General features: G+C 36.0%; 1 protein-coding gene across 6 annotated transcripts in view; it reads left to right on the forward strand.

The window, feature by feature from the left end:
* Positions 1-19,524, forward strand: part of XPO1 (exportin 1) — a 37,797-nt gene extending 18,273 nt beyond the window's left edge. For all 6 annotated transcript variants that reach the window (XM_071740311.1, XM_071740315.1, XM_071740312.1 and 3 more), the window contains 21 exons: positions 2,577-2,638; positions 2,721-2,765; positions 2,857-3,038; positions 3,453-3,501; positions 3,586-3,705; positions 3,804-3,932; positions 5,417-5,575; positions 6,851-7,048; positions 7,558-7,696; positions 9,120-9,301; positions 10,142-10,298; positions 10,414-10,577; positions 11,356-11,490; positions 12,451-12,634; positions 14,132-14,238; positions 14,653-14,847; positions 15,769-15,937; positions 17,110-17,244; positions 17,388-17,547; positions 17,626-17,722; positions 18,477-19,524. In XM_071740311.1, coding sequence (XP_071596412.1) covers positions 2,577-2,638; positions 2,721-2,765; positions 2,857-3,038; positions 3,453-3,501; positions 3,586-3,705; positions 3,804-3,932; positions 5,417-5,575; positions 6,851-7,048; positions 7,558-7,696; positions 9,120-9,301; positions 10,142-10,298; positions 10,414-10,577; positions 11,356-11,490; positions 12,451-12,634; positions 14,132-14,238; positions 14,653-14,847; positions 15,769-15,937; positions 17,110-17,244; positions 17,388-17,547; positions 17,626-17,722; positions 18,477-18,623 — 2,915 coding nt within the window. In that variant the 3' untranslated portion in view covers positions 18,624-19,524. The remainder of the gene's footprint in view (positions 1-2,576; positions 2,639-2,720; positions 2,766-2,856; positions 3,039-3,452; positions 3,502-3,585; positions 3,706-3,803; positions 3,933-5,416; positions 5,576-6,850; positions 7,049-7,557; positions 7,697-9,119; positions 9,302-10,141; positions 10,299-10,413; positions 10,578-11,355; positions 11,491-12,450; positions 12,635-14,131; positions 14,239-14,652; positions 14,848-15,768; positions 15,938-17,109; positions 17,245-17,387; positions 17,548-17,625; positions 17,723-18,476) is intronic.
* Positions 19,525-22,640: the final 3,116 nt, after the last annotated feature.

Genomic DNA, 22,640 nt, shown 5'->3' on the forward strand with positions numbered 1-22,640 from the left:
CAAGATGGAAAATATGCAGCTTTGGAGTTGGAAGTCTAAGAACAATACTAATTTTCTAATTCCTTTCTGAAATGCAGAGTTACAACAGTAAGATTCCCTTAGTGGTTTGGCAGATGGTTCCAATAGTTTAGTTTCTGGCACTGCAAACCTATTTCCGTACTGTTTTGGGGGCTTTCATATCTGATTCATGAATTACTGTAATGCTTCAGCAGAGTGGTTTTTAACTTTTAGAATACTAGGACATGCTTGTGATGTCAAATTAATGATAGTGCTGGTAATAACTTACCCAGTGACTGACAGTCATATTTATTTTGTTAATTCCTCTGGAGTCATCTGGATTGATCCCAGTTGATACTGATGAATAGTGTGAGAAACGCAGATGCTGCCAATAACATAAGCTCAGGTAGATTCCTCAGTGAAGCACATTTTATTTACATTCTTGCAGGAGTGGGTGACCCACAGAGTAGGCACACTGTGTGTGCAGTTAGCATTCATTTTTATTTCCTAGTCCTGACCAAGTTATACCTCCATTGTTTACCTATCTGATATGCCTCAAGTTAACACTTAATGTTACCCTGTTTACCTTGAGCCATTCTCCACCTATACAGCTTACTTAATTTTGTTTGTTTCTTCCCTTTCACATTGGGGTTGCTCAACTTTCTTACCTTGAGTTGAGTATCTCACCAGTCTTCAAACACTACTCTGGTGTGAACCGGTTTTCTCTCACTCAAGCATTGAGCCATGTTGCACAAGCCTTTGATTATATCTTATTTCTAAGTAGTCATTTCCTCTATACATTATACCTAATGGAAGACAGCTTCAATTTCTGCAAAATCAATATTAACTTCTCTCTCAATGGTTTTGTTTGTAGCGGGAGCTACCTGTAGAATGGCTTCTGTTTAGTATGTATTTAATGGCTCAAAGTCTAGACTTAGATTTTCTTCTGATTTAATGAGAATCCAATTACCAAACTGTTTCCTTTAGTCCTGTTGCTCAGGCCTGTTATGCCAAAAATGACTGAATCTGGTGAAGTTTTAGAAACACTTCAAGGTGTAGAATAGTGTCTGGCGAAAAGAAAATGTCTTCAACATGAGGCTTTCCTTTCTGGTAGTGACAACTTGTATAAAAGCTTTCATGTACATGTTTTGTCTGCATGAGTCAGTTGACCATCTTGTTGAACAAATGATTGAAGCCAGATTCTGTGTTAATGAAGTTGAATAGCAAATCATACACCTATTATAAAACAATGGCAACAAAACACTTGCCCAGTTTGAAAGTGTTTAATCCCTGATGAGGTCAGGTCAGTTGTTTGTCAGAGCTAATGACTTACAATCATGGTGCATGCCTTTTCTTGAAGTCAGATATCTTTATAGGGAATGGTTTTAGGTGCCTACATTGTGATGAATAGTCAATTTGAAAGCCATTGTTCTCTGTCTTCAGTAGCTGGTAGGTTAATGACAAGGAGCTGAGGATTAGGTACAAAAGGTTGCTTGGGCTGTGTTGTTTTTGTGGTGGAGCTGAAAGCTCTGAAGTAATGTAAAAACATTTATAGAAGAAACACAGAAAAGGAGTGCTTTAAATGCTGTCTATGCTCTCAGTTGACAAATTGATAGTCTAAGCAGAAAACCCACCAAAACGGATAACCCAGAATTTATTAAAGATTTTGTAATCTGTAGCACCTATGTGTACATTAAAAAGCACAGTAATCCAAATCAAAGTGCATTGTACTTAATTGATTAAAAAATTTAAGTTTTGCCCTTGTAAGATTATGCAGGGAAAACACTGCTAGCCTCTGGCACAGTGTCTCACTTCTAAATGATCTGCATGGGAATTCCTGTTAAAATAGAGCACCTAAATGAGCTGGGGCATTTCTGAACTTTACATACAGTGAAGGTGGTGTATCAAAGCTCTCTGTGCAATTGCAACTGACTTGGCATTAAAACAAGGCATGCACAGAAAGCTGTATTCTTGGAATTCACTTTCTATTAATAAAGCATTGGTCAAAGAAGATTGAGGACTCTCCTGTTTGTATTTTGTCTTGCCATTGTAAACATTTGGATGAGGCAGTAAGAATATATTTGCCAATTTTGGAGTTGTTAGGTATGATCTGAAAATGCATAATGGGTAGAAAGATTTTTTTACTGAGGGAGCTTTACAGCATTTTTTAAAAATACCTATTGTAGTATGTCAGAGTCTGGACAGTTCTGGGTGCTGTCTTTCTATCTTGAGCCTAATACAGTTTCAAGCAAAGTTTCTTAAAATTTCTTGCAGCCTTTAAGAAGCTGATAAATTGATCTGTTGCAAAATATGTCCTAGTCCTTAGCCTTATTACCTTTTGTTGAAATATCCTCAGTGTAAAGCCATTTTGTTCATCTGAAATAGCCTCTTGCAGAACTGATAGAAAGGGGGGTTTTCTTTCATATAGCACATAAGTAAAGTGGAATGCACACTGATGATTGCATATATGTTCTTCAGAGGTATTTCTTATTACAAACATGAATCTGAATTCAGAAGTATTTATTACTGAATTTGTGATAACTGCCACAGTTTAAAATAAGTTCCTAACTCTTCTGCAGGTATTAAAAAATACGTTGTCGGCCTAATTATCAAGACCTCATCTGATCCAACATGTGTAGAAGTAAGTGACTTCTTTTCAGGTGAGGAAGAGGGGGGGGAATGTCATGTATAACTTGACTCACATCTCCACTTCTCTTCTCTAGAAAGAGAAAGTATATATTGGGAAACTGAATATGATTCTTGTTCAGGTAAGCCAGTGTTAATCTTAAGTTTTAAATCTTGTTACAAATTCTTTGGCTTTGTATTTGTATTTAAACATATGGATGTTTCACTTTTCAGATACTGAAACAGGAATGGCCAAAGCACTGGCCAACATTTATAAGTGATATTGTGGGAGCAAGCAGGACTAGTGAAAGCCTTTGTCAGAACAATATGGTCATTCTTAAACTATTGAGTGAAGAAGTGTTTGATTTTTCCAGTGGCCAGATTACTCAAGTAAAAGCTAAGCATTTGAAAGACAGGCAAGTATATACATTTTTATCTTAATAAGTAGGGTAGACTTTGTGCTTGCAGCTAAATGGTTGCTCTTACTTTGAGCTTTTGAGTGAACATCTACCACTGTCTATTTTGATTTCTGAGGTGGACTGGGTTAGGTGATACCAAGTTTGCTTTGCATACACAGATACTTCTGCCACATTGCCAATGTTCAACAATGCTTGTATTTCCAATTTAGAATTTGGAAGGCACAAACTTCTATCTACTTAAGATTATGTGTTATTACCATGAAAACTGGTAAAAGCCAAGGTGGCATGTGAATGCCTTCATGGGCATAGGTCTTCACAACCTGGTTAACATTTTGATAAAAGTGTACAGAGGATTGCTTGTAAAATGTGGTAATACTTAACTTTTTTTTTGGTTTTGTTTTGTTTTTACAGCATGTGCAATGAATTCTCTCAGATATTCCAGTTGTGTCAGTTTGTGATGGTAAGACTTATTTCTTCAATTATATTTTATAAATCTTGCCCCATCTTGCCTAACAATATCATAAATACTAATGGTTGTTTACAGGAAAACTCTCAAAATGCTCCCTTAGTTCATGCAACTTTGGAAACCTTACTACGATTTCTGAACTGGATTCCTCTGGGATATATATTTGAGACCAAGTTAATCAGCACACTAATATACAAGGTACTCATCCAGAAACTGATTACTCTTTTATTTAAATAAAACTTGCAAAAAAAGTTTAGCATGCAGTGCTCATGTAATATTTTTTCTTCTCTCAATAGTTCTTAAATGTTCCCATGTTTCGAAATGTCTCTTTGAAGTGCCTCACAGAGATTGCAGGTGTCAGTGTAAGCCAGTATGAAGAACAATTTGTAACACTTTTTACGTTGACCATGATGCAGTTAAAACAGGTAATGTTTTTAATAAATCTGTGCTTCTGACTGTTTGCAGAATGGTTTCTGTAGAACCAAATTCAATCTAGAAATTCAGATTAATTGTAGAGCACAGGGTAAGCCAGACACTCTTCAGTGGTACTTATGAGTTGATCACAGAGAGCTGAGTATTTTTCTGACTGTAGACCAGAGCCATTTACTGGTGCATTGAGTTGTTTTGATGAACTAAAAAAGCTTAAGGGGCACTTAGGCTGTCTGGTAGGGAAAGTTGAGAGAGATGCAGCACAACACTGCAAAACTCATAAGACCTGAAGTGTCTTATGAGACAACTTACACAATTTTCTTTTTAATTGTAGAAACTGGTAGAAACATTTGTCGTATAGTGCTACGTTTTAAATTACTTTAATGCTTCCCCTCCAAGCAGTTCAGATTTTAAGTACATGATTTTGTAGCTTTCCTCATTGTATTTCCATCTGAAGTGAACAATGTGAGGTTTTTTTGATGAATTTTTCTTCCTCTTGCTGTGATGGGCCATCTTAGAGATTCTTTAGAAAAGGCATGCTTCTTCTAGTTCCCCCTAGCTTCAAGTGGAACCACAGGATTTTTATTCACTTTTAGTTAAATTTAAAGGCAGATCATTGCAGATGCCAAAGTTTTGTGTCAGGCAGCTGAACATTATTTCCTCAGTTTTTATAGATGATGCTCTTGATTTTAACTGCAAATGCATCTGGGCTAAGTTTTTCCTCAAAATGTGAGTCAAATGCCAAGTTGGGTGTTCGGCACATTTTGCAAGCTGCAGGTTTTTAGCATGGATGTTGCAACAGCTTGCATCAAATCATATACAATTACTGTAAAAGTTTGACTCTCAAATTTGTAAAATGAAGTTGGAGAACAGTCAAAACTACTCAAAAGCTAGCAGCAGCAAAAGTATTAAACTTTGTTCTGTAGCTTTTAATAGTGTTGACTTTAAAGAATGTAGTTCTCACTACTTGGTAACAATGTTGAAAATGTAGAATGATAAATGTAAAAGCCAATGCATCTCTACAAGATGACTGAAAAACATGTTTTAGTATGCTTCACCATCTTCCTTGCTAATTTCTAAATATTATCAACAGGGTCTTTAATGTTTTAGCATTATGATGATGCAGTGGTTTGACTAGAGACAGGTAACACACGTTATTGGCATGTCTTTTGCCTGATGCCAATCTTACGTCTTTTACAGAGTAGATACTTCCCCTTGTTACAGCTGCTCTTATAAGGGATGGGAAAAGGTGAAGTTCATGAGAACTTCTGTATCTGTTGGCATGTTTGCTGTATTGTCTATCTTGAGATCAAGAATTAAAGGAAGAAGCTGTAAGATACTTTTGTAAGAAAGCTTGGTAAACAGGCAATGCCATGAAAAGCAGAGAGCTTTTAACAGAAGAGCAGAAGATTTGTTAATATAGAGTAGTTCTACTTCTGGGTATGTGTGAAAGCCTTGATTATGTCTATTCTTTTATTAGATGCTTCCTTTAAATACCAATATCCGACTTGCATACTCAAATGGAAAAGATGATGAACAGAACTTCATTCAGAATCTCAGCTTGTTTCTCTGCACATTTCTCAAGGAACATGGTCAACTTATAGAAAAAAGATTAAATCTGAGGGAAACATTAATGGAGGTAGGTTGTACAGATGGTTAAGTTGCTTGTGAATACCAAAGAGTAGCTCATTTTAGACGATGGGCTAAGAGGATTATCACTTTTTTTTCTCTCTTTAAGAACAACTACCAATAATGATTACTGAACTTACAAGTGCTGCACTTTAAAAATAACTGCACTGAGGGAGCACACTTCTAAGTTTCTACCTGTGTTGAGGCTTTCTTAGGAAAATGTGGGTAAACAGCTGAAGCTGTTGCATGTCCTGCAGAACTGTGCATAAGTTGGAGTTGTTTAGATACTGCCTTCTTTCTTGCCTGGTGTAGTTGTTAAATTCTTTTTTTAAAACTGTTATCTACAAAACTCAATTCTGAATGCTTTTGGGTGTTGTATAGGAAGTTGAAATGTTTCACAAGGTTCATAGACTGGCCTAAAAGGTTGAAAATTCAACTTTCGCAAATTGCAGTGTAATAGAACATAGTTACAAAACTACTCAAAGTTCTAGCTCATTCTCACTGGTTTATTCCTGCACTTTGGATGTATCAAATGATCTGAAATTGTTCCACAGATCAATGGGAACAGTGTAGACTAGTGAAGGAGGCTTCATAAGTTATTTATTGCAAGTGAAATTACCAAGAAAAAAAATGATGTCTTTTGGACTAGTGTGTGGTTGATTTTAATCTGTTCTTTGACAGCTGGCAACAGCTGCTGAATCAGGTCTTTACCATCTGAAATGCTCTTGAGTTGCTATAGTACCTAAGCTATGAATTTCATTGTTTCATTCTGTTTCTTCACTGGTGGGCTGTTGCTGTGGTATCTTTTACTAGAGGACTACAAAATAAGTTAGGCAAAAAATGTTTGACTATGTAATGCTAATTTCTGTGGTTATTATGTCAGTCTGTTGGCCCCAGTGGCCTTCCCTTCTCAGTCAAATAGAAAATACTCTGGTAGATGGCTTCTGTGGAAAGTGAGTGAACAGTATGGGTTTAGTTGTTTGTAGTCCTTTGAGGTATAAGGATCCAGAGCAAAGTAGCCATAATAGTGTTTTGCCGCTAGCTGAAACTGTCTATTGAGGGGTCCTGCAGAAGCTCCAAGGCTGTGAGTTTAATTTACAACCTGATTTGTCTGTGGTATTTTTTGAGATGCCTGTGGACTATAGATTTAGGAATTGATGCACATGTTCCCCATGTTCCTTGTTTCTTGTTAATTTGACGTTTTATCAGTGTTTGTGTAACGGAATGTGAAGCAGTGCTGTTTCAGTTGCAGAAGTAATCAGATGTATAAATCAAACTTTTCCAGGCTCTTCATTACATGTTATTGGTATCAGAAGTTGAAGAAACTGAAATTTTCAAGATTTGTCTTGAATATTGGAATCATTTAGCTGCTGAGCTCTACAGGGAAAGTCCATTTTCAACATCTGCTTCTCCATTGCTTTCGGGAAGTCAACATTTTGATGTTCCTCCCAGGAGACAGCTCTATTTGCCTGTATTGTCCAAGGTAATCCATGCTTAAGAAAAGGCACTGTGAAGATGTAGGTACTATGCTGAATTTAGAGATTTTGCTGCTTGTAAGTTATGGCATAAGAAAACTTTTCTTGCTTTGAGTAGTTGGTAAGACTGATTTTTTAAAAAAAAATCTGTAAACTCTTTCTTGAAACAGATAAAGGCTGGAGTGTTGCAGTTGGAAAAAAAAGTGTATTTATAGAACATGGCCTCTAAAAGACCACTAATATTGCATATGCAATTTGGAGTTCTAGAAATTACGCATAGGTTGGTTTTGGGTTTATATATGCTTGTTCATGGAGAGAGAGAAATCAGCAGGCTCTGTTTTTAATTGCTTTTTAGTTAATGCATCTCTGTGAACTCTTAATGTGACTTCATCTCATGAAGTACTGGATAGACCCTTTACGTCATCATACTGCCTGACCAGGGTGCTCTGGAATCAGCTATGTGTATATCTTCATGCTACAGTTCGTATCAATTTTAACTTTACTTTGCAACATACAGGTTCGATTGCTAATGGTTAGCCGCATGGCTAAGCCTGAAGAAGTTCTAGTTGTGGAAAATGATCAAGGAGAAGTAGTACGAGAATTTATGAAGGATACAGATTCCATAAACTTGTATAAAAATATGAGAGAAACATTGGGTAAGTCTACTAGCTGTTACTCTTGTGCTGTAGGTCTGTATAGCTGTATCACCATCCTGTAGTGTTGCTATAACTTGGTTAAAAATTAATACATTTAATTTTTGTCTCTTGTCTTCTACCATTGGAGAACAAATATTGATACTCTTTATCAAAATGTTTCAAAAACCTTTGTTTTGTCAGAAAACTGTTAAATTAAAGGAGTTTTTGAAGTGAAATTGATGGTTATTACACTGCTTGGTATAGGCCAAGCACTCCTCGGCAAAAAAGATTTCTTACAGGTTTTCTGAATACTTAAATTTTTTTCTTTATAGTATTTTTAGAGAAAACAGTTGCAGCCTGAACTAGATGTCAAAAATCTTTCCCAGAGTGAGTGCAGAGGTCTTACAGTGGCCTTTCTTGAAAGCACAAAAGCTGCTAGTAATTATGTATCGTGTTGAAAAAAAGTGTACTCAAGATTACCAGAACTAGTATTTCTATAGCATTTAATGCATGTTCTATTTTAGTGTATTTGTGATGTAGGTGTAGCCAGCATTAGATGAAGTGTTCTTATGTATTTCCATTGAAATATGAAAAAAAAAAAAAATTTACTGTATTAAATGTTTGATTTTCCTATATTAAAATTACTACTGTATGTCTTGAGCAGTAGTCATATTTCCAGAGACAAGATAAATTATATTGAAATTTAGATTTAATTAGTGTTTGACTTCTGGTGTTAAGTATTGCTTATAGTGTATTACGTTTAAGATGCATGTTGAAAAAAACAAACTAACAAAACACACACACACAGAAAAACCCAAAACAATACCAAAAGATTGTGGTGGAAGCTGTAAAAATCTGTTTCTGAATCTGACCTCAAATTGCTTTTGGCTTGCTGGGATTTAGAACTTTATATTAGAGACACTAATCCTATTACAGGCTGATGGCAAGTGTATTGAGTTTTGTGATACTTAAGTCTTCCTACCTGGACTTCTGCTTCAGTGAGTTAGTGCAACCAGGAAACTTAATGACACTGAATTAAAGAGCAGGAGATAATTGAATGACTTCCTATTCAGTGAATAATGTCACCCATAGGTTGCCAGTCCCACATTTTCTTTATATCAGTATGGATGCCTTTTGTTAATAATCTATTTTTAGCATCTTTACTGATTGACTTGAACATGACACATTCATTGATTTAGAGTTTGTATGCAATATGTTGCCAAGGTCCATGTTTGCCAAGGAGCAAACATGGATTTACTGTGTAATTGTCCATTTCTAAAATGCAGTTTTAATAAAATTGCATTTAAGTTTTTAGTTCATTCTGTCATAAGTTTAGGAAAGAAGAATTACACTTGTCTAAAAATTTGGTTGCTCTTTCTTAGAACAGAAATGAACTTCACCTATGGAGTTGTGATCCAGGTTGTTGCTTTAAAATGTTTTTCAGTTTACCTTACGCATCTGGATTATGCAGACACAGAACGAATTATGACTGAAAAGCTTCACAATCAAGTGAATGGAACAGAATGGTCATGGAAAAATTTGAATACCCTTTGCTGGGCTATTGGCTCAATCAGTGGTGCAATGCATGAAGAAGATGAAAAAAGATTCCTCGTTACAGTAATTAAGGTTAGTTTTGCACCACAGTACAGCTTTGTCACACTTTATGCTCAAGAAACTAAATTCACAGAAATGCTGCTGTATATTCTTAGTAAGCTGCCTTGTACAGCGAGCAAATTGATAAAAATTCATTAATGGGAAATCCTACATCATGCATTTAAGGCTGCTAAATTGTTTAGCAATGGACAATATCAGTCCAAATAGTCTTTTCACGGTGAAATATTCAGTGATAAAACTTATGGTAAAGTGTTTTTCTTTGGGGGTGCAGAGGAGATGGGGAAGGATTGCTAATAAAACAGTGGCAAATTAACCCACATTTTTAACTAGCTTGCTCCCTATTTTGCTGCCATCCATACATTCATTGATAGAATAGTGGTAAATATGTGCATGGAAAAAGTGCAGGAACAAAACATTTTTACAAGAGTAATGGGTGTTACAACAAGTTATACAAATTCATACAGAAGATGTAGTTTAATTTCTTCTGTTTCATGTGAAGCCTGTATTTTTACTGATACCAGTGGTTAGGTCAGTTTTCAATACTGAGAGACTTGTTGAAATACCCCTTTCAGAAATCTTTAGTTATAGTGAAAAAGGGGGGTTCCATAGTTGAAAATATTGCTTCTGGTTTTGTTGAAACTTGAGTAATTTTAATCACTGCAGTCTGAACCCACTTGATTGTTAACTTTAACAATCTAGTTAAGTCTTAACCCACCCATTGTTATTTGGACTTTGAGCATTGATTATGGCAACCACTTGTCTTGAATGGCTTCTTCTAAGATTCTGTGCTTGCAGTGCTTTTAACTGAACTGGACAAACTTGCAGAAGAAACTGAATGTTGTTGTGTTGTAGGATCTTCTGGGACTCTGTGAACAAAAGCGAGGAAAAGACAATAAAGCCATTATTGCATCAAATATAATGTATATAGTAGGTCAGTACCCACGTTTTTTGAGAGCTCACTGGAAATTCTTGAAGACAGTAGTCAACAAGCTGTTCGAATTTATGCACGGTAAATACCTATTTTCCCCTTGCTGTTTTAATTACTTAAAAAATTCTCTGATGTCTGTACATAGACTGGATATGGGGGTAAAATACAAAGTAGTAACTGACTTGATTTAATTTAGAAACCCATGATGGCGTCCAGGATATGGCTTGTGATACCTTCATAAAAATAGCACAAAAATGCCGCCGACATTTTGTTCAGGTTCAAGTGGGAGAGGTCATGCCGTTTATTGATGAAATTTTGAACAACATCAATACAATCATCTGCGACCTTCAGCCACAACAGGTACATTTCATTAGATATTTTGCATAATTCCTGAAGACCAGTCAAAAACTAGTTAATTTTGAAGTGTAGGAGTGGCTTTCAAGGCTTGAATTAACATTCCTTAGTTGTTTTTTGTTAGCATGATCAGATTGCGTTACTGACATCTCAACTGGAATTCTTGGAAGGAAAATCTAATTGTGTTTAGTTGGACTTTGAATTTCTGAAATACTTTAACAAGTAAATAAGATACTGAATCTATTTTGCCATTCTATTTTGGGAAACAGTTACAATCCACTATAATAGTAAGCCTTTACCTCTTGTATTTGTGAAGGGGAGCAGGGAACAGTTGAAAAGCAGCTGTTTGAAGTGAAAGCGTAGCGTGCACCTGCAGCATACACTGAGATGTTGCAAGAACATACTGAAACTTCAGCCAGAGTGAATCTGGCATCTGGAAGAAGGTACTTAAAGGAGTGATGTAATCCAGTCCACAGTTTAATCAGGTCTGATAATACTTGGTTAAATGTTAAATAGTGTATACTTGAGCTTCCACACCAGGGTAGGATGGCAAAAAGAAGAAAGACTCTGGGATGTTTGTTGTGGCAGCTGTCAGGGAAGGATATGGAGGTATCTTTTATACATGATGTAAGTAATGAAAGAACAGAGAAGGATCTTGTAAAGTCAAGTGGGGAAAAAGGTACTTAGTGAAACCCATTTTCAGCCTTCACTATGGTAGTTCAGCAAAGTGTAAGATTTTCCTTCCTCCTTTTTAACCTTCTGTTTGACTTCTTGTTCCAATTAGGTACATACATTCTATGAAGCAGTAGGATACATGATTGGGGCACAGACAGACCAGACTGTGCAGGAGCATCTGATAGAAAAATATATGTTGCTCCCTAATCAAGTATGGGACAGTATAATTCAACAGGCAACAAAAGTAAGCTCATAAATTTTAACTGTATTCTGTGTTCAGGTAAATAAAACCTGCTAAACGTTTCTCTTACCCTGAGTTAATTTCTGTATGTCATGACATTAAATGTACATAGGCTGGGCTGGACTTACTAAATGATGGTGAAAGCAGTGATTGATGTGACAGTAAAAGTGTTGTTTTGAGAGAGGATACATTATAAATGACAAATACTGATTTTAATCTGATTTAAAGGACAACTTTTATTCTACAAAGTATGTTTCAGTGGTTGGGGATCGGGTGTTTTGGTGTTTTTTTGGTGTGGGTTTTTTTTTTTTTTTGTGGGTTTTTTTTTTTCGCTTGTGTTTTTTGTTTGTTTGGCTTGTGTTTATTTTTTTCGTTAACGCTGTGTTTCTTCTGTTTGACAAGTGCTTTAATTTGTTATTCAGAAAGCTCACTAAAAACACTGTTTACTCTTCCTCCTCTCTTCCATCATTACCTTGAAGTACAACTTTGTCTTACATTTATCTTCCATTTCATTCAGTATTTTCAAATACTTTATTCTACACATTGAAGAACAATGGTCTTGCACTGCCCAAGAGATCTATCCATTTGGAGTTAATCAAATTAAGATCTGAAAAATTAAGCAAGCTTGAGTTAGTTTCCTTACTACTTCCCTTACTCTCGACTTCCCTCTTAGAGCAAGGACAGACTCTTTAGACTGCTTTTGTCTGTTTTCACCCTAGTACCTCCTAGTTTCCTTGCTTCAACTGAAGTAATGTTTGTGCCACTCTAGTTTAAAGCATTTCTGCGGAAGAGCAAAATTTAATCAATTGCCTGACTCTTGAGATTTGGCAAGTGCAGTGAAGTAAACGATATATATACAAGTCTGTATGTTGTTTTAACGCTAGGTAAGATAAATTTTTTAACTTCTTTGAAGATAAAAGGCGGTTTTATTTACTAAACAAAATGGACTTTTTTTTTTAACAGAATGTTGATATTCTGAAGGATCCTGAAACAGTTAAGCAGCTTGGCAGCATTCTGAAAACAAACGTAAGAGCATGTAAAGCAGTTGGTCACCCCTTTGTGATTCAGCTTGGAAGAATTTATTTAGATATGCTGAATGTGTACAAGTGCCTAAGTGAAAATATTTCTGCAGCTATTCAGGCTAATGGTAAGAAATCCCATGCTTTTCCTGAAAGTGGGGGTTAGCAGTGTAGGTCATCAGGTTTCAAAGTGCATTCCAAGTAGGTTAATTTTACTGTGTTAATTTTCTTTTTTTGGGAAAGTGGAAAATGACTGACAATGCTGTCTTATTTTTTGTGGTTTTTTGGTTGTGGGGTTTTTTTTTTACTTTTTTAAATGAGTTGTTTTATTCAAAAAAAGAACTGCTGGTTTCAGAGGGAGGAAACAACACCTAAAAAGGAAACTCTAGGAAAGATGCTAAGTGCTGCAGATGGTCTACTTAATAAAATCAGTGCGCATGTTGCTGATACAAAGTTGTAGCTTGCATCCTTTTAGCTTAGTTTAATTTTGAATATGAAGAAACTCTTTAAATGGAATATTAAATATTTTCAAAAGAGTTGGCAGGGTTTTGTTGATACACTGTTCTACTAGATAGCTTTATTACAGAGATGTAACTCTAGTGAAAATGCCTGAAAGTTGTGATAAACGAATGCAGTCATTCAGAAAGAATTATTGATTACCCAAGATATCTTTCATGGATAAATGGGTGCCTACAGAATGTGCAATGGAATGTGCTTCATTACAAGATTAAATGACTCCATTACTGGATTCTGTGTTAGGACCAGCAGTTTTCTTGGCTGTGCAGATGATGATATTTGGAAATGTGAATGTTAAATAAAACTTTGTAACTGAGCAGCTTCTTGACCTTGAAGTAGCTTCTGAGAATTCATAATAAAAGAGGCTGAAAAATAAGTACCTTTTGATTCTGCAACTTTTATGACCAGAATTTGCCCTTGTCAGAAACAATAAAGTTTAGGAAGCAGTTGCTAGGACCGTAGTCCTGATATGTTACTTAATAAGCAGCTATTATGGTTGCAGCTGTGTCAGAGTATGTTTTTCATCTGGCTCTGTCTTGACAGATGTGGCTCCTATGCCAGCACTAGTGATCTTGCCACCCTGTCTTGTGTGCACTCTTGTTTGTTTAGTGTAATGGTTGTATGCTTGTGCAGCTAATTAGATAAGGTTTCACTGATGAGACTACATTGATTTTGGAACTAAGAATAAGGATTGTTAAAGGATAAGTGTTCACTTTACACAAAAATACAAGTGGAAGGATTGTTTCTCTTTGAGGAAAAGAGGAACTTTTTTGTTGTCCCTCCCATCACTTAGCAAGAGCCAGATGTAAAACTCCGTCCAAATGAGGTGAATACATGCAATTTCCCTTACTTGAAAAGTTGCATCTTTGTTTTTGAACCCTTACAGCAGGATACTATTGTTAGTTTTGTAATTCTGAATGGCAGCTTGAACATCCAGAGCTAGAATGTGGGAGGGTAGGGTTCCTTAGGTGTGGGGTATATTTAAGAATTCTCTAACAGTTTTGCAGTTCACATATAAAAATCAAGCATTCTCTGTTTTGTAATATGAATTTAAGCCAATCTTTCTGTTAACAACTTCCCTGATTAACTGAAGATTTTAAACTTTTCAGGTGAAATGGTAACAAAGCAGCCCTTGATTAGAAGTATGAGGACTGTAAAAAGGGAAACTTTAAAACTAATTTCTGGCTGGGTGAGCCGGTCCAATGATCCTCAGATGGTAAGTAGATATATTTTATAGAAATAATGTGTAAGATAAAATTAGGAAGAACTTTCAGGTTTATGTCTTCTGCTGTCAACTGAATCAGTTGGTCACAAGAACTTGCTCCAGGAGGTCTGTGAAATGCAAAAGGGGAAAAGTATGATCCAGAGGTAAGCCTGAGCTGTATGTGAAAACATCAGTTAATTTTATCTGAGAGTAATCTTTAAGGGAATCAAGGAGATTTACAAGAATTGTTTCTAGAAGCCCTGCTGGATGGATATGGGGGGGTAGGTGGGTTGTAGAAGGGTAGCATATTTCAGCTTCCTCAGAAGTATCACCTGCAACTAAATAATGAACTTTGCTATATACTACGGGCTAGATACTTTGTTCAGCAGCTGCATTGTTATAACTGTGGTTTACTCTTTCAATTAGGTAGCGGAAAATTTTGTTCCTCCCTTGTTGGATGCAGTTCTCATTGATTACCAGAGAAATGTTCCAGCTGCCAGAGAACCTGAAGTACTTAGTACTATGGCTATCATTGTAAACAAGCTGGGAGGACACATTACTGCTGAAATACCTCAGATATTTGATGCTGTTTTTGAGTGCACATTAAATATGATCAACAAGGTATGAATTGGGGCTTTAGAAAAAAGTACTGGTCTTGGATGTCAGTGTAATTTAGAAGTGAAAGATAACCTTTTCTTGCAATGAAGGGAATTAGTATGTAGTGAACATAGTTAATGTACAGCTTTCATGTTCATGGGAATCAAGGGGGAGTTCACACTTCTCTGATCATCATTTCCATATGTGGTGTCTGGTGGATCATATCCCTGTTTTTTTGAAGTAACAAAATGCATTTGTGACACTTAAAGAAACTTACACTCAAACAAATGTACTTGAAGTCTGTCTAGTTGGATGTCTTAATCTCATTGCCTTAAAAATTTCTCAGTTTAGCTCTTGATTTAAGTCATTAGTAATTTTTCTGTTTTAGGGACTTGGAATGTCATGCTTTTGGAAGCAGAAGTGTACTTCAGTCAAATGTTAGTGTAGGACTAGCTGCTATAATTCATAAATATTTTAAATCATGGTAATAGAAGTACTGGTCAGCCACTTCTAGTAATTTCCTCACTAATACAGTTTTTATGCTGTGTAGTATGTATTTGCATAACACTTGAGCACTGTCAGCTGAGTTAATGGTACTTTGCAGTAGGGTATGAGGAGGAATCGAACCCATGTAGCAACACAGATGGTTAACCAGTGTTGAGACTGTCTGTGGCTGTATTTGTGGGCCATGAGTACTGGTGGTGTACTGACAAAATGTGGCTCAGCCTGTGTCAGTGTTGTGTAACTCTGGAAAGATGGTCTTGTCAAGCTTTACTGGGAACTAGTTCACTGAGAAATGTAACCTTTGCTTTGCATTTAAGGTTATTTTAAAACTGGGATATAAATGCTGTCCTATCTCAGCTGTTGACCCACTCTACTTAACAGAAGATCTGATCCGATGGTGGAACTTTGGGAAACTTGACTTTTTTTTCCCCGTCTTTCTAGGACTTTGAAGAATATCCTGAACACAGAACAAACTTCTTTTTGCTACTCCAGGCTGTAAATTCTCATTGCTTCCCAGCATTCCTGGCCATTCCACCTGCGCAGTTCAAACTTGTTCTGGATTCTATTATTTGGGCTTTCAAACATACAATGAGAAATGTTGCAGATACAGGTACGTGGAATTGCTTAATATTCATGCTTGTTAGTATTTTCATGTATTTCCTAGTGAAATGCTGTTTTCTTCCATCTTTCCCTTCAAACCTAGCATTCCAGTCACATGATTCTGTACTACATTTGCACAAGAATAATATTCTGCCATACCTTGAAGCTGTCAGCGTAATAGGGTAAAACACTTGGATGCTGTTTCACTCCAGTAGCTGTTATAGAGCATTGTTAAGAGTTGTTGCTTGCTTTCTTTTTTTTCATGTGAAGGTTAGCACTTTTCTGATCTGTCTGAACTGCTGCTAAACATAGTGTCACAGCTCTGCTCCTGTTGCGCTGTGTTGAACTTAGCAAGTGTCCTACCTCAGTACTTGGTAACTACTGAAAAGGACAACAGGAAAGTAAATGATACGGGTAGGGGCAGAACTCTGCAGTCAGGGTGTAAGCTCAGGGTGTAAGCTCATGGCATAAGGAGAGGGAAACACCTTAGACCAATGAGAAGGTGGATTATACTTCAGGACAATAGCAAGCTCTGTAAACGTAGTGAATGTCATGGGGCAGCTGAGTGTGTTACTTAATTTAACAGACTTGAGCAATTAGAAAGCCCTCTATAACAAGGATATGGATACAAGCAGAGGCTATATAAAAGTCTTAAATTAAAAAAAAAAATTGTTTTAGTATTTTAGGCATAGTTCCTTATCTCAAATACTGGAATAAAGATTGTTGTGAAGCCACTTAGTTTTTAGCCAGTTCTCTTGGTATCAGTATCTGGGAAAGGATGGGGATAAAAGGTATCCTGTAGTTGCATTTCATGGAGTAAGGTAAATATTTTCATGTCATGCTTAAACTGAAAACACTTTCCCGTTTTCGAATTACAGTTAGCTTCTTTTGGTGGAAGTTTTCTCTCACTTTCGCTAACTACCAGTACAGTGATGTGATTGGTTCGTTGTACTTCTGTCATCTAGTAATGCAAATAAAATCGGCATGCCTTGGAATGTGGCTGTAGCCCTCCAGCGGCTGCTTGAGGAAATGCCTGAGAAAATAATAATGAAATGCTTGTCTTTTCGGTGCCTGTCAGAATTCCTTGGGATGTTTTTATAGTTTTGGAAAAGGGCAAAAATATGTGTTGCAGTTTTGATATTGTTCTGATGGTAACTTGTTTTTTTAATTCTTATTTTCCAGGACTTCAGATACTTTATACTCTACTACAAAATGTTGCACAAGAAGAGACTGCTGCCCAGAGTTTCTATCAGACATACTTCTGTGATATCCTCCAGCACATCTTTTCAGTTGTAACAGACACTTCACACACTGCTGGTAAGAATGCATATATGTGAGCTGGTTAAAAAAAAAAACAACAAACAAAACAAACAAAAAAAAAACCTCCAAACCTTTTGGACATAAATGGTGCTCTACTTCCCTTTCTAATGACTGCATATGTATAACTTTGATCCATTTAGGTTTGACAATGCATGCATCAATCCTTGCATACATGTTCAACTTGGTAGAAGAGGGAAAAATAAGTACTCCATTAAACCCGGGAAATCCAGTGAACAACCAGATGTTTATTCAGGAGTATGTTGCTAATCTTCTCAAATCTGCATTTCCTCACCTGCAAGAGTAAGTCTGCCATGATGCTCTAATACTTTTAAGTGAGTTCTTATGTCTTGAAATACTGACTGATGTGTTTACTGTTAGTGCCCAGGTTAAGCTGTTTGTAACAGGACTCTTCAGTTTAAACCAGGATATTCCTGCCTTCAAGGAGCATCTAAGGGATTTTCTGGTCCAAATCAAGGTATGTTTTGTGGTTGTTTTTTTTGTTTGCTTTTGTTTCCAAGAACTGAAAAATGAGTGTTCAACAGGGTTATGTTGTTTGGAAGTACTTAATGTTTATTTAGTGTTTGTTTAGGAGATCAGAGTTATTTTGCAGCTGTTTAGAATGTAACAAGAAGTGTTGTCAAATGGCTGGTATGACTCACATAATCTGTTCTGGTATTTTTTATAAATTGAGTTTAAATGTCATTACTCTTGTATTTTACTTGTGTATACCATTCATGTGTTTAAGATGGCTACAAAACTCTTAATGGGAAAGAAAGCAAGCTGATTTTTAGTTAAGCTTTTTTTGTCTTTAGTTAGTTTGTTTCACTATTGCTTGGGACTGGGATGTGTTCTGAAACTTGCTGGAGTAAAGCTATGCTTTTATTTTTTAAAACGTTCTAGAATTCAGGAAAAAGAATTTTAAAACTGCATTCATTGGGTATTTGAAAATAGTAATGATAAGGCTTTCCTAGCGACATGCTCCAACTGGATTACTATAGATAGTATCCTGTTCTGTAACACAGTGAAAATCTTAAAATACTTTGCATTCCTTTATATCTTTTATATCCTTTATATCCTTAATTCTAACCTTAGGAAAAGAAAGCAAAACAATCAAACAGTCTGGCAGGGAATGTGAAGGGAAGATGTTTTCTCTACCATTCTGGCTTTTGGAAGCTTATTACTCTGCCTGAAGGATTTGACAATAAATTATTTTTTTATGAATTATACAGGAGTTTGCAGGTGAAGACACATCAGACTTATTCTTGGAGGAAAGAGAAACAGCCCTTCGGCAGGCTCAAGAGGAGAAGCATAAACTTCAGATGTCTGTACCCGGCATACTTAATCCACATGAAATTCCTGAGGAGATGTGCGATTAAAAAAATAATAAAACAAGTTTTGCAGTTTTCTTTCTGTACAGCTACTTTGTTGTGATAGAAGAAAACAGCACTTGGATATTTGTTGACCAAAATGATGCCAATTTGTAAATTAAAATGTCACCTAGTGGCCCTTTTTCTTATGTGTTTTTTGTATAAGAAATTTTCTGTGAAATATCCTTCCATTGTTTAAGCTTTTGTTTGGTCATCTTTATTTAGATTTGCATGAAGTTGAAAATTAAGGCATTTTCAAAGTAATTACTTCATGCCCATTTTGTGGCTAAGAGGAAAATAGGCAAAATGTAACTTGTAAAAGACTATATTGCAAAATAATACTATTTCCTGTAAGAGTATCGATTTTTAATTCGGGGTAATTTTCCTTCTAGTCTGTCCTGCAGTCTAGGAGAAAAGGTAATGAGTAAAATGGATGAATTAATTGTTAAGCAGAGGATTATAGTGCTGCATTTGTTTTGATGAGTTAGCAGCTTTTTGGACTGAGTGGTAAGGCTAGGCTACATGTATTTGCAAGTTGTATGGCAAGTTTGCAGCAAGATCATGTGCATATCATCCCATTGTAAAGCAACTTCTAAAGAGTATGGGAACACAGTACAGTTAGTTATTTTTACACAGTTCTTTTGTTTTTGTGTGTGTGCTGTCGCTTTGTCGACAACAGCTTTTTGTTTTCCTCAATGAGGAGTGTTGCTCATTTGTGAGCCTTCATTAACTCGAAGTGAAATGGTTAAAATATTTATCCTGTTAGAATAGGCTGCATCTTTTTAACAACTCATAAAATAAAAAAAAAAACTCTGGCTTTTGAGATGAATTATACTAATTTACATTGTTTACCATGCTGTAGTGCTTAAAGAACACTACTTTAAAGCAAAATAAACTTGGTTTACATTTATTTTTCTTTCTTTGGCTTATTCTTTTATTGGATGAAAATGCTGTGATCACATTTAAGATTTGCATCCTGGAGGTGTAGAAAGAGTTCCTTGAGGTCTAGATAACTTGCTTCTGGCTTGCCTCATCTCAAGGACTTTGGCTGTGCTTGAAGTTAATATGAACGAAGTTGGGTTCCATTTGGAAGTTTAGTAGCTGTTCTGACTTACCTTCACAAAGAAATACTCAATACTACATTACTATGAAATGCCAGGAATAAGGTACTCTTGTTTTCTCTATATATGGATTCTCCTCAATTTATTTCAAAGAGGAATTGCACTGTATCTTGACTAAACAATTGATACTAGTACATGTTAGTAACACATGTAGACAAGATCTAGTTATTTTTCTACCTAAAGTTTTATAGTTGAATGATTTTCACAGATCTATGAAGTATGGATACAAAAAACAGTATGAAGACTAAGATTGTGTAGTCTTGGCTTCCCCATATTTGTAATGTCTTTTCTCTGTTTTCTAACAGTTGATGTTAAGCTCTCCCAAAGTTTTTTTCCATTTGTTTGGTGTCTAATCCTAAGATTGTTACTATGATGCAAAGTATAGCCATTCATGCAGAGCTGTAAAACAAAGTTAGAAGGTTGTGGATGTGTTTTTATGTAAGTTTGGATACTATAGTTAACTTTGTGCTGTATATTCCTTTTGAAGTAGACGTGCATGAGTTAGCAGTATTCCTGTAGAACTGAGCTGTGACCAGAATGTTTCCAGTCTTGAGTATCTGGCCCCTTTCTGTTAGTGAACATCTCTCCATTTGTATTGCTTAGCTGGCCCTAAAAAAGCATAGCTGCTTCTGCCTGAAGGTCGTTCAGCAATAGAAATGTTATAAGCTGGCAGTTGCTAACTGCAAAGAGAAGGTCCCTCAAACTCTTAATGGTTAGGACTTAGAAAACAGCTTGCCAAAGTTGTTCATTATTTTGATGGCTACAAAACTCGTTTCTTTCTCTCCTTAAAGCTCACGTTTTAAGTTTTTTCATGTCTTCTGTCCTGTTTTGATGTGTAGCTTTCTGTTGTGCTCTGTGAAGGCAGTATCATCGCTAATAGGCAGTTGAAAGCAAAATATATTTGAAGTACTGTTAAAGGACACATTTGGAATGGCTTAAGACCAGGCTAAATTGCAGCAGTATAGAGCTACAGATTACAAAAAGCTGTGCAGAGAACTAAGAAAATGCTTAGTAAAATGGAATAAATATCACCAATAGTGTAATGTCAGAATGATCATATCCCATGAGTCACAAAACTAAATATGAATTGGTCCTGACGTGCAGAGGCATTAACAGCATTGAAGATAATTTGAACAAAGAATATGTGTATGCTTCTATGCGTATTATTTCTTCATGTTTTAAGATTCAAGTTGATCTGAGGCTTGTGGTCTGGTTGTTTACTGACAAATTTAATCTGACCGAAACTTTCAAGCAACAAATCTCAAATGTATTTTTAAAGCTGACTCAGAGAAGAGATGTTTTGTTATTTTGATACCTTTTTGGATTATCCAGTAAAAACTTCTAATCTTAGTTTTTGCTTCCCTTTTAGATCTAAAAACTTAACTGTGGTCTTGGTTTATCCTAAGAATCGGTGCCTTTCGCTGATCTCTGCAGAAGCTATAAAAATACAGCTTATGCGGAGTTCTGGATACCATTAAAGATTTGAATTGTGTGTGTGCATATTTCTAGTGCAGTTATTCTGAATGTGAAAATTATTACAGTGTAAATCTTAAAGTTCTAGTTCTAATGCACACTCTGTAAATTAAAATACGTGGATAAAAAGCATGAATTATCATATAGACATTACATAATTTGTAATTATATGTAAACCAATGTTTTGTGCATATTTCTATACAGATTTTTCAAAAAAAAACCCCAATTCTATGTACTCTAGGTACATTCATAACTACAAATATTACAGGGTGTTTTCTGTGTTTACATGAATTGATCGCCTGTTAGCTGATGAAGACACCCCCAAGTACTTGTTTCAGGCTACCATGATGTGTTTGCTACTGTAACTGAAGCAGATTATTTTCCAAAGCATTTTAGATTAGTTTGTTTTGTTTGGTTTTTTTTTTTTTTAAACTAGAATAATTTGGTGTGTGTTAATCTGATTGGTTAAGTGAACTATTTTCCAATAAAGCTAATATTTATGCAAAAAAAGAGAAATGCTCATCTCTTAAGGAAGCTGTAAAAGTTGCTTCAAGTATCACTGGAATGGCAGTAAAAAGTGTGTTTCTTAATGAAAAAAAAATACTAGGAAAAGAGACTGAAGTGAGGAACTTGAAATAATTTCCACTGATCCCAGTGGTTTTGACAGTGAAGTTGCACTTAACTGTAAAAATTGATAAGAATGCAATAGTCTCCCAAGAAACAAGCAGAGAGGAAGAACTGTAGATCTTACTCAGCAACTGCTGTGAAAGAGCCTCTAGTTACAGTAATGCAAATTCCTGACTCTTTTCAGTCTCTGTTCTAGTTCAGTGTTAGTCCCCTAGTCCATTCATTCATTGTTGGATAAATTATTACTGATCCAAGACTTCCGGGGTACTTTCTGGAAGGTATGTCTAGACTTCTTTCGTTTCTAGGGAAAGGACACACTTTGCTAGGTGTGTTTCCAAATCTTACACAGCAATATAGAAATGCTGGAGTTAGCTTTTTAAAAACCATTTTGGTGCCAAATGTGTGTAAGAGAATTTACCTCTCCATCTGCCCCTTGTGAATGAACCTCTGCACTTGATTTTTTGAGACAGAATTGGTTTTCAGACATGGCAGATTTAGGTCCTTGCTCCAGTGTCCAGGCTTATTATGGCCAGCAGTTTTCTCTTGCCAAACAGCTTAGCCATTCCAATTGAGAGATTCCTTTTCCAGCTAAGATTTCACATATGATGCACCTTAATTGAAGCACATGAAACCAATGATTTCATAGCTACCCTGTGTGCTGCTCTTGGGTCTCTGTACATTGTGGGTTTGGTTTTTTGTTTTGTTTTTTTTTCCCCCGCTAACCTCTGATTGCTTCTGCTGTAAGTGGGTACAAGAAAACTGCACTAAGGAAAATGTGGGGTTGAAGGAGATTGCTTTGGAAGTT

Source organism: Heliangelus exortis, chromosome 3, assembly GCF_036169615.1.
Source record: "Heliangelus exortis chromosome 3, bHelExo1.hap1, whole genome shotgun sequence".
Lineage (NCBI taxonomy): Eukaryota > Metazoa > Chordata > Aves > Apodiformes > Trochilidae > Heliangelus > Heliangelus exortis.